This window comes from Chenopodium quinoa, unplaced genomic scaffold, assembly GCF_001683475.1.
Source record: "Chenopodium quinoa cultivar QQ74 unplaced genomic scaffold, ASM168347v1, whole genome shotgun sequence".
In the NCBI taxonomy this organism is placed as follows: domain Eukaryota; kingdom Viridiplantae; phylum Streptophyta; class Magnoliopsida; order Caryophyllales; family Amaranthaceae; genus Chenopodium; species Chenopodium quinoa.
This window is the reverse complement of record NW_018745454.1, coordinates 2,830,101-2,842,386: the sequence shown is the minus strand read 5'-3', so window position 1 is coordinate 2,842,386 and position 12,286 is coordinate 2,830,101. Positions and strand designations below refer to the sequence as shown.

Here is a 12,286-nt window from a genome sequence, read left to right as displayed (position 1 = left end):
AAAAAAAAATTGTTAGTGTGACTGTGTGACTAATGAATCATGCATATATATTATAGAAAAGGTATTATCAATCATCCTCTTTCTTATATGGTAGTATGCCCTTGAAAACCCTAGCTAGTTTCCATAATTTCTATCACTCTAGGGGCTATTAAACCCCCTCTACTCTATATGAATATTATTCTATTGTTTAAAATTTTTATCCAATTAATTGTCAATATTTGGGTTAAATTTTAAAAACTGCAATTGGACAATTAATTGTCATTGATCTATAAGAGTTAGTATAATCACGTGGAATCTTGTTGAGTTTGTCTTATTATATACTCACGTATTTTCCTAATATCAAGTTCTTATAATTTACGCGAATGAAAATAGAGATATGCGTCTTGAATAACATGAGATATTTATGAATCAAACTTTTTAATTTACTATACTACTCGTAGGAACTAAGGAAGTTGTACTAAGCTACTCGTATATTATGAAGGAAAAAAGGGGAGTGTTATTTACTTACCGAAAGTGGAACAAATACTGGTTATGGTCCACAAGCGTGTGCTTGCTTTTCCGCGGTTTACACTTTTTAGTAGTTACTTCTATTCGTCTTCTATTATTGTTATGTTTCACATGATACTTGAGTTTTTCATCTTCTCTACTATACCGTGTTTTATGGAGTACTTCCTATTTTTTGATAATAATGTTTGTTTCATAGATTTGGTTAGATACAAATCTAACAATTAGAATTAATTTGGTTAGACATGAAATCTTACTATGAGATTTGTGGTACTATAGTAGTATAGCTATATATTTCCTATTGTTTTTGTGACATTAATAAACATACAAGTTGTACAAGATAAATATATATAGATTGGACTTTCTTATGCAAATTTTAAACAAGTAGTACTATTGAGGAATTGAACAAATATTACACCAATCAAGTATGTCTTCAATTTTTGAAATTGCTACCTATCAATTGTACTATCTAGATTGTATATGAAATTAGGTTTATGTTTGAGATGTTATGAAAAATATAGCATCTATGAGGAAACTTCTTTTCTTTCCTAAGAATATATTTTTGTTCAGTACATTTTAGATTATTTTCAATTATGCACAAACCAATGAAAAGTGGGAAGACTATTTCTTGTAAATATATAAATATGTTTTTCTTCCCACAAAATGACCTTGAAATCATATAAATACATAATCCTTTGAGATATATATAGTTTTAATGTCCTTGAACAATTTAGGTTAATGTATACGAAGTATGAAAGATGTACATACATGTCACCTGATTTCGAAAAACGTTCAATGAAGTTACTACACTCACATCCATATGTGGAAGCTAATCATGTTGCCAACAAACTTTCTAAACTTATTGGTCATAATATTCTATGTAAAGTGCAAACTATAATTGATAGATGTAAACATCGATCGAAACTTACAAACTCATTATTTAATCTTAAAGCTAAGGATTTTCCCTTCAGACCAAGGAATATAATGTTTTATAAAATTATGGTTCCTGAATTCATTTTTGGAATCAAGTTCGTTAAAATTTTATTTAATTATTTGATACCATAATAGATTAAATTTTCATTTGTACTTCTTTATCATTAAGCCTAAATAACTTGAAAATTATGCCTACGAAGAAAAGTTAAATACACTTGGTATTATATTGTTAGTTCTTAGATAGACGAAATATTGACTAATTAATGATAATCAAGTAAAAGGTTATGCCTAATAAAAAGTCTAAAAGTAGACTATACTTGTACTTTCTCCTCCTCACGTGCTTTAGGGGATGCAAATTACTTACGCAAGCAATTACGGAATAAAACCGGCCAACTGTTACAACATTTTTTTTGAGGTTTAAATGGGTCCATGTATTTCTATGTTACTTTTCTCACCATTTTTGTTAGTTCAAGCACCTTCCTTTTTTTACTTTTTTTTTTATTAACGTATTTTGGAAATTTACACCTTTCTACCGCTTTGAAATAGACTTTTCAATGATTTTTTTTATTTTTTTATTTTTAATAACCTGGACTTTTCGGCCTATAAATATTAGAGTACATAACGCTTCATTTCCTATCTCTCAAATTCTCTTATAATCCATTTGTCTCAACAACATTAAATTCTTCTTCGTCTATTTTCTCTACTTCCTCCCAACAATTTTTTCATTATTTTAGTTTCCTTATACCCTAACAAACACTACCCAATTACCACCAACTACAACAAAAGAAACATTCAATACTTTGTTTAAAAATGCATTCGTCAATGAACAACGGTGCTTACGATAGTCATCAACTTCTTTCCAAGGTAGCAACTAACAATGGACACGGCGAGGATGTCGAGTATTTTGATGGGTGGAAGGCTTATGATAATGATCCTTACCACTCTTCCAACAACCCTAATGGTGTAATTCAAATGGGACTTGCTGAAAATCAGGTATTATTTTGGATTCTAATATATATATATATATATATATATATATATATATATATATATATATATATATATATATATGCATGCACTTTTAAATTTTAATAATAATGTTATTTCATGTAAACTTATAAATGGGTGAAACATAATATTGAATTATATGTTACGTGTTTACTCCATGCAGCTTACCTTTGATTTAGTGAAGGAGTGGATGCTTAAAAACCCACAAGCTTCTATATGTACACCGGAAGGAATTGATAAGTTTATGGAAATTGCTGTATTCCAAGATTACCATGGCTTGCCTGAGTTCCGTTCTGTAAGTTTCTAATTACTCTGTCTACAAAATTGACTCGTGACCTTATTTATATATATATTTAAATGTTATGATGTCGTTTCAGGCTGTTGCAAAGTTCATGGGGAAAGCGAGAGGCGACAAAGTGACCTTTGATCCGAAACGAATAGTAATGAGCGGAGGAGCCACCGGAGCGAATGAGACGATATTGTTTTGCTTAGCAAATAAAGGAGAAGACGCATTTTTGGTCCCCTCACCTTATTATCCAGCGTACGTGTACTTGACAAATCTTCTTCATCATTTATTGACATTGTTATTACATTCGTAGACTTTTTGCAACGCAAAAAGTCGGTTAAACTTACGTATGAAAATATAATGAGTTGTGACATGTAGAAAGTGCAACATGAATAATCATTTCTGATCCCTTTTTATGTTAAGTTATCTTAATGAGTAGATAGTGTGAGGATAGTATTGAAAAATCTAAGGTTAACATATTTATATATTGTACTAATTATAATTAACCTTCATATAGGATCATAAAATTAAAAATTGTGAAAGAAGTACGTGGTTGCTAGCTATGTCACTTAATTAATTAATCCTATAAATATTGTACTTTTGATGTGATCGATCATGCATTAGAATAATTGATTTAGGTCATTAAGTTGTTTTCTGTTAGCATGTAGCATGTAAAATAATTGATATAGGTCTATAAGAGAATAGGGTTGTTGTAAATTTTAGTTAGATAGTCAAACACATGTTTTCATGTGGACTAAGTTGTATAATTTCCATTTGACTTGGGTAGTATTCTGTATTAGTCAAAGTGTATAACGTGCACAAGGAAGTATTATACAAGTATATATAGTAGGGTTTTTTTTTTTTTTTTTTTTTTGGTAGAAATAAAGGAGTCTTGCTTTCTAAGCCATCATTAATCAAACATGATACATTGATACGCACGTACTAATGAATAATAATTTAAGTCAAGGGTCAACAATAATAAATCAAATTCTGTTCACACAAGTCCATTTTATTCTTATATGAAATTATTGTGTCAAACATATGAATGTTGCAAAATTGATCACGATCTAACTAGTTAAGGTGGAAGACAACTAGCAATAAAATCTTAATAATAAATTAAACATGATTTTATCACTATTGTCCAAAGTTTTCAATTTTAAGTGGTACGTCTAAATACAATTATATCCCGAAAGATTAAACCTTGATTAAATCATACAAATATTGACAAAATATGAATTTCAAATAAAAGTGTAATGTATATATATTTGTCATATACTTTATTTCCAAAAGAACATTACTATTACCAGACAAAGAGGTTCCTTATGTCCTACAACAAACCAACATGACCTATACGTGTAGGGAACATTGAAAATGATTTAATCAGCCACTAATTATTATTGATTTGTTTGTCATTTTCATGCAGATTTAACCGTGATTTGGGTTGGAGAACTGGCGTAAAACTAATTCCAATTACATGTGAAAGTTGGAATGGTTTTAAGATTACTGAACAAGCCTTAATCTCAGCTTATGAAGATGCACTACAAAACAACGTTCGAGTTAAGGGCATAATCGTCACAAACCCTTCTAACCCTTTAGGGACAGTCCAAGATAAGGATACCCTAAAAATGTTGGTAAACTTTGTGAATGACAAAAGAATTCACCTAGTATGTGATGAGATATATGCAGCTACTGTATTTAGCCTTCCAAGGTACACTAGCGTGGCCGAAATTGTAACGGACATGCCACACGTTAACCTTGACCTTATTCACATCGTCTATAGCTTGTCTAAGGACATGGGCATGCCAGGGTTCCGAGTTGGGATTGTGTACTCTTACAATGACCGCGTTGTGACCACTGCTCGTAGGATGTCAAGCTTTGGGCTCGTTTCTTCACAAACGCAACATATGCTAGCCGCCATGTTGTCTGATGATGAGTTCGTCACAAGGTTCTTAGACACAAGCCGAGAAAGGCTATCGCGAAGGTATATTTATTAGACCTATTTTTCTCAATACCCTTATAAATTGTGCATGACATGTCATGCACATGATGCATTAGTCTATTTTGACTAGTCAAGATATAATAGACTTTAATTTACATTAGGTCATATACCATATTCTTAGACCCTTAATTAATTTGATATTAGAGCATAAAAAAACTGTGCTCACACAAAGTGTACCAAAATCATTTCCCTAATTCTCGGTATCCTCTTTTTCAGGCACCAACATTGTTGTGCGACAGCGGAAGCAAAGGTCGAAAACAAACAAGAAAACAATAAAGAAATTCAATGCAAACAATAAGAACAACACCAAGAATTTACGTGGTTCACTATCGATGTGATAGCTACGTCCACGGGCACCGAGATCGAATGATTTCACTATAAACTGCAAAGATTACAAAGATGATTCTTGTATTTCTCAAGAACGGCTCTCACTCTCTCTCTCTTAACCCTTATACTAATATTAGGGAGGTTTTATATTAATCCCTAAAATAAAAGATACTTGGGCAAAAAAATAACATAAAAGATAACTTTAAATCGTAAAATCCGCGTCTCCGCATTTTTCCTTCTCCGCCCGGTCAGACCGGGCAAGGTCTGCCCGATCGGGCGCGAGAAGAAAACTCCATACGAATGCTTCAACGTATCCAACCCCCACCGCCCGGTCAGACCGGGCAATGTCCGCCCGATCGGGCGGACAAAGCTACGAAGTACGAGTCACCTAATACTTATCAACAATCTCCACCTTGACGAGAACTCGTAGTCAGCAAACGACCCCATCAAGACATAGTGGAAAAACATCTCAAGCCAAACCCGATGCAAGACTCATGCATAAGCCATACATCCCGATAAGTCTTCAACCAAGACCCATCACATACTCGTCTCCAAGTATAACAACTCATAATGCTCCACCTGCATCACAAGCCCCGGGCAAGCTCCACCTTAAGGCCAACACACCTACACCAGGAGCTCCCCAACTTCGCCCCTCAGGGCCTACTACATCACGTAGTAATCAATATTTAGCAAGTCTAAGCAATGTTTAAACTTGCTAAACGGAACAGGCTTAGTGAAGAAATCAGCCGGGTTGTCAGCAGTCCCAATCTTCTTCACCTTAATCCTCTTGTCAGTACGCAAGAAATGATACCTGACATCAATGTGCTTCGTCCGATCATGGTGTACTTGATCCTTAGCTAAGCAAATCGCACTTAGACTATCACAATACACTGTAGCAAAATCCTGTGCAATACCCAGTTCACCTACTAGGCCTTTGAGCCAAATAGACTCCTTAGCTGCAGAAGTTAAAGCCATATACTCAGCTTCAGTAGTTGACAACGTAACTGATGACTGCAATGTAGACTTCCAACTAACCACAGAACCACCCAAAGTGAACACATAACCAGTCACAGACCTCCTGGTATCCACATCAGCTGCATAATCAGAATCACTGTACCCAGTGACCAAGCATTCCCTACCATTCCCGTACACAAGACCAATATCAGTTGTCCCTCTCAGGTAGCGAAAAATCCTTTTCACCCCTTGCCAGTGTTCCCTCCCAGGTCGAGCCATAAACCTGCTTACAACACTAACAGCATGCGCAATATCCGGCCTAGTACAGACCATAGCATACATCAAACAACCAACCGCGTTTGCATATGGAACTCTAGACATATAAGACAACTCCTCCTCTGATTGAGGTGACATAGACAAAGACAACTTACAACTAACAGTAGTTGGCGTACTTATAGGCTTCGATTTTTCCATCCCAAAACGAGACAAAATCTTTTCAATGTAGCTTTTCTGAGTCAAGAAAAGCTTACCTCTAGCCCGATCCCTGTAGATCTCCATACCCAAAATCTTCCTAGCTGCACCCAAGTCTTTCATGTCAAACTCCGAGTTAAGCATCTCCTTTAATCTAGCAATATCAGATTTATTCTTTGTGGCAACCAACATGTCATCAACATATAACAAAAGATAAATCATGGAACCATTATCCAGCTTACTATGATACACACAGCAATCATATGAATTCCTGTCAAAACCTTGTGAAACCATAAAAGAATCAAACCTTTTGTACCACTGTCGGGGGGATTGCTTAAGTCCATACAATGACTTTAGCAATCTGCAGGCATAGTGTTCCTTTCCAGGAACTTCGAATCCTTCGGGCTGCTTCATCAGAATCTCCTCCTCCAAATCGCCATGAAGGAAAGCCGTTTTAACATCCAACTGCTCCAGCTCAAGATCAAAATGTGCTACAATTGACAATAACACACGGATAGAAGTATGTCGAACCACAGGTGAGAATATCTCAACAAAATCAACCCCTTCTACCTGACTGAACCCCTTAGCAACTAGCCTAGCCTTAAAACGTATTTGCTCAGTTTCCGACAACCCTTCTTTCTTCTTGTAAATCCATTTACAACCCACAAGCTTCCTCCCTTCCGGTACCTTTACCAGTTCCCACACTCTGTTCTTGTAAAGAGACTGCATCTCTTCACCCATTGCGGCAAGCCATTGCGCAGACTCACTACAACTAATTGCTTGTTTATATGTGGCAGGTTCAAATGACTCTACATCATCAGCTACACTCAATGCATAACCTGTCATCGCATCAACACAGCAATTTCTTCCCTCCATCTCTTCAATCAATCTAACAGGCTTCTTGATAACTCGTTTAGGCATCTCAAGAATGGTGTCAGGTTGACTAGATGACCCCTGATTAGATTGCTCCACCTCATCCCCAGAGTTAGAATGAGTAGGAGTAATCTCAGGTTCAGGAGTACCCGGCACTGGAACATCAGCATCATCATCAATATATTGTACCCGAGGTAAATCAGCAATGGTAGACTGATGTACCTCAAGTACCCCATCTGTCTGTAATAAATTGTCTCCTTCCCTTCTCAAATCTGAAATCTCTGCATTTTTAATTGAATACATGGTGTTTTCATCGAAAGTAACATCCCTACTAAGAATGACCCGACCCTCCGAAGGTGAAAAAATTCTAAACCCCTTCACACCATCCCCGTACCCAACAAAACACCCCTTCTTGGCTCGTGGATCCAGCTTACCCTCAATAACATGATAATAAGCAACACAACCAAAAATCTTCAAATTCGAAAAATTAGGCAACTTACCACTCCAGATCTCAAACGGAATTTTGGAATCAATTCCAGAATGAGGACCCCTATTAATGACATAACAAGCTGTTAACACAGCTTCACTCCAGTACCTCCTCCCAAGCCCTGCATTAGAGAGCATGCATCGAACTCTCTCTAGCAGTGTCTGATTAACCCGTTCTGCTACACCGTTCTGCTGTGGTGTCTTCCTGACAGTATGATGCCGACCTATACCCTCATCTGCACAGAACTGATTAAACTCGTCTTTGCAAAACTCTAGCCCATTGTCCGTTCGTAGCTTCTTGATCTTCCTTCCTTGTCGATTTTCCACCAAAGCTTTCCATTGCTTGAAAACTTTGAAGGCCTCATCCTTTGACTTAAGCAACCTAAGCCATGTGTATCGGGACTTGTCATCAACAAATGACACAAAATAGTGGTAACCTCCCATACCTTCAACTCTAGATGGACCCCAGCAATCTGAATGGATGTAATCGAGCACTGCATCAGTAATGTGAGCACCCTTGCTGAACTTTGACCTGTGTTTCTTACCAAACACACAATGCTCACAAAATTCAAGGTTGGCAACCTTGACCCCGGATAGAAGACCCCTCTTGGACAATAGCTGCATCCCCTTCTCCCCCATATGACCAAGCCTCATGTGCCAAATCTTAGTCATCTCCTGGTGAGATACAGATGCGCAAACCGCAGAACTAGGCAGTGTAACACCTTCAAAAACATAGAGGGTGTTCCTTTTGATACCCTTAAGTACCAACTCAGAACCTCTGAAAATACACAACTCCCCATCTGAAAACACACCATTGTACCCCAAGTCATCCAGGGTACCCAATGAAATCAGATTCTTTCCTAAAGCAGGAACATGCCGTACATTAGTCAAAGTTAACCTCCGCCCATCAACAGTCCTCAACCTCATGGAACCAATACCTGTGACCTTACATGGAGCATTGTTACCGACTATAACCATACCCCCATTGCGAGGTTCATATGTATCAAACCAATCTCGACGTGGACACATATGGAACGAACACCCCGAATCTAGAACCCAGTTATCAGATAAATCATCAGACCTAGCAGAACTGACTAATGCTAAATCTTCCTCTGAATTATAGCTCTCATTCGGTTTCTCTTCAACTACAGCAGCCTGGGACTTGTTTTTCCTCACCGGACAATTATTCCTAAAGTGACCCGGTTCTTTACAGTAATAACATGTTTTAGTAGTAGTTTTACTAGATCCATCCTTGCCGTTTCCAGCACCCGACCCAGCATTGTTCCCCTTGTTAAACCCCTTATTCTTTTTAGACTTTCCGGACTTAACAAACAACCCACTACCATTATCCCCATTATCACTCGTAGCTTTCATTCTGAGTTCCCTAGTATGAAGTGCTGCCTTCACTTCTTCTAAGGTTATAGAATCCTTACCAACAACAAAAGACTCTACAAAATTCTCAAAGCTAGACGGTAGAGATACAAGTAAAATCAACGCAGCATCCTCATCATCAATTTTAACATCTAAATTACGTAAATCAAGCAAAATAGAGTTAAGTTTTTCTAGATGTTCCCGTAAGGAAGTACCTGACTGCATCCGGAGGCTAAACAACCGCTGTTTCAGTAATAATTTGTTGGTCAACGACTTAGTCATATACAATGACTCCAGCTTCAGCCACAATCCAGCCGCCGTTTCCTGATCAGCCACCTCCGTGATGATTTGATCATCAAGACTAAGTAATATGGTAGAGTGTGCCTTCTCTTCCATAACTTCTAACTGCGGGTCAGTCGGTCCATCTTCTGACTCCGAAGTAGTACTCTTTGGAGCCAACGGACGCCATATCTGCTGTTGTTTTAACAGAGCCTTCATCTTAATTTGCCATAGCCCGAAACTATTTTTCCCGGTAAACTTCTCAATTCTTATTGTTGAATCTCCTGCCATTGTTATCTTCAAGAAACTCTCCAAGGATTGAACCTGAGCTCTGATACCAATTGTTGTGCGACAGCGGAAGCAAAGGTCGAAAACAAACAAGAAAACAATAAAGAAATTCAATGCAAACAATAAGAACAACACCAAGAATTTACGTGGTTCACTATCGATGTGATAGCTACGTCCACGGGCACCGAGATCGAATGATTTCACTATAAACTGCAAAGATTACAAAGATGATTCTTGTATTTCTCAAGAACGGCTCTCACTCTCTCTCTCTTAACCCTTATACTAATATTAGGGAGGTTTTATATTAATCCCTAAAATAAAAGATACTTGGGCAAAAAAATAACATAAAAGATAACTTTAAATCGTAAAATCCGCGTCTCCGCATTTTTCCTTCTCCGCCCGGTCAGACCGGGCAAGGTCTGCCCGATCGGGCGCGAGAAGAAAACTCCATACGAATGCTTCAACGTATCCAACCCCCACCGCCCGGTCAGACCGGGCAATGTCCGCCCGATCGGGCGGACAAAGCTACGAAGTACGAGTCACCTAATACTTATCAACAAACATTTTACAGGCGGATTGTCTCAAGTTGGGATCGAGTGCCTAAAGAGCAACGCAGGACTATTTGTATGGATGGACTTGCGACACCTATTGGAGGAGGCAACAACGGAGGGGGAATTGAAGTTATGGAGAGTAATTATAAATGATGTGAAGATCAATGTATCACCAGGCTCATCATTTCATTGTTCGGAGCCTGGATGGTTTAGGGTGTGCTACGCAAACATGGATGATGAGACCGTAGATGTTGCCCTACAAAGGATTAGAACCTTTGTAAGGCGCGACAAGAGGGAGACAAAACCAAAAACATCGCTTAAGAAGAGGAAGGAACAGATGCAACTTGGTCGTCTTAGCTTTAACAATCGAAGAATCGACGAAAGTAGTCTCATGTCACCACATAACTTGTTATCACCTCATTCTCCCATTCCTCAATCTCCACTCGTTAAAGCCAGAACCTAATAAATCATTTTAAGTAATACTATATATAAAAGTATAAATAAATTCATGTATGTAGATATTTCAATAATTCGTGTCATATTTATCCGAATAACTTAGAATCTTCTTAGTACGTAAGGTTTTTTATATTCCAATGATTTTTGCAGTTTTTCTGATAATTCAGACTGCCTACTAGGGATTTGTTGGGATAAAATTATTGTAAAAGGGGTCAATTGTGCTTAGGTTTTTTTCCCCAGATTTTTTTGTTTGGGGTTACCATATTAATAATAATATTAGTGTTTTCTTGTTTAGTACTCCGTAAGATATTACTCATATTTACTTACTTCTAAGTTCTCGATCTGTTAGTGAAATCTATTTACATATCGAATTCTTAGTTTGATCATCATTGCTCAGCTACTCAGACGGCTTTCATCCATTGAAGCATACTGCATATACAATAAATATGCACAATAATAGGTACGGACTACGGAGTATTTGAGAACCTCATAACTTGATAGTGTTACTTCTTTTTTTTTTTTTTTTTTTTTTTTTTTTTTTTTGAGAGCTGATAGTGTTTCTAAATACGAGTACGAGGTAAGAGCAACATTAAACAAATACGGATCGGAGTACATGGGATTAAAAAAAAAAAAAAGCCCAAACACAAACGTGCATCTATATTCTACAGGCCCATTGTTGAAGTTGGTTAAGGCCCAATGAATCGAATACAGGCTAGCCCATATATATGGTACATATAACATATTATATGTAGGTCTCCTAAATGCTAATTCTGTCAATCCAATTTTACGAGTAGTTTGTTTGAATTTCTAAAAGACTAAAACCACTTGCCTTCACATAGTTAAAGATCACAAGAAAAGGCTAAAAACTCCTTGAAACGCTCAAGAACATGTGTGTAATTAGTCAGTAATGGTGGTGAATACATACATGATTAAATCAAAGTAGATTTTCGAAATCGAGTAGTAAAGGGGAGGAAGCTCATCAATGGATGGATGGATAAAACTGGCTTCTAGGGTAACCAGAAAGCGATCAACCTCCAAGTGAAAATGCTAGGATGCACCAGTATCCACTAGATGGTGCTCGAGTGAGTTGATCCCTTGGTTAGCCAAGGTGGCTCAACAGGTGTTTTTGTTAGGAATAATATAGGAAAATATATTATTGTGATATATTTTCCATATAGATCTTATGATATTATATTTAGGATAATAATATATCTTAGTGATATTCTAAGATAGATTTATGGAAGTTTATATGATAGAATTTATATTGTGTAGATTATCTTTTGTAGGCTATAAATAATAGCCAAGATCATCAGTACAATTCAAACTATTCTCTCATAAATAATTTAGCATGGTATCAGAGCAGGTTAAATCTTGGGACCGTTCACACAAATATTCCCCTGCCGGTGGGTTAGCATATTAAACCCACTGGTGGGATTCATAAATTTTCTTCCGCTATGCAATAGTATTGCTCTTTGAATTTCTATTTTTTGATTTAATTTT

The 12,286-nt window shown here is 36.9% G+C and overlaps 1 protein-coding gene across 1 annotated transcript; it reads left to right on the top strand.

Moving 5' to 3' along the window:
• Positions 1-1,753: 1,753 nt before the first annotated feature.
• Positions 1,754-11,080, top strand: LOC110714439 (1-aminocyclopropane-1-carboxylate synthase-like). Its single transcript, XM_021892950.1, has 6 exons — positions 1,754-2,430; positions 2,609-2,740; positions 2,823-2,986; positions 4,155-4,712; positions 4,947-4,954; positions 10,342-11,080. Exons 1-6 carry the CDS (start codon positions 2,248-2,250, stop codon positions 10,791-10,793), a joined length of 1,497 nt encoding a protein of 498 aa, XP_021748642.1. The 5' UTR covers positions 1,754-2,247; the 3' UTR covers positions 10,794-11,080.
• The last annotated feature ends 1,206 nt before the right edge of the window (positions 11,081-12,286 follow it).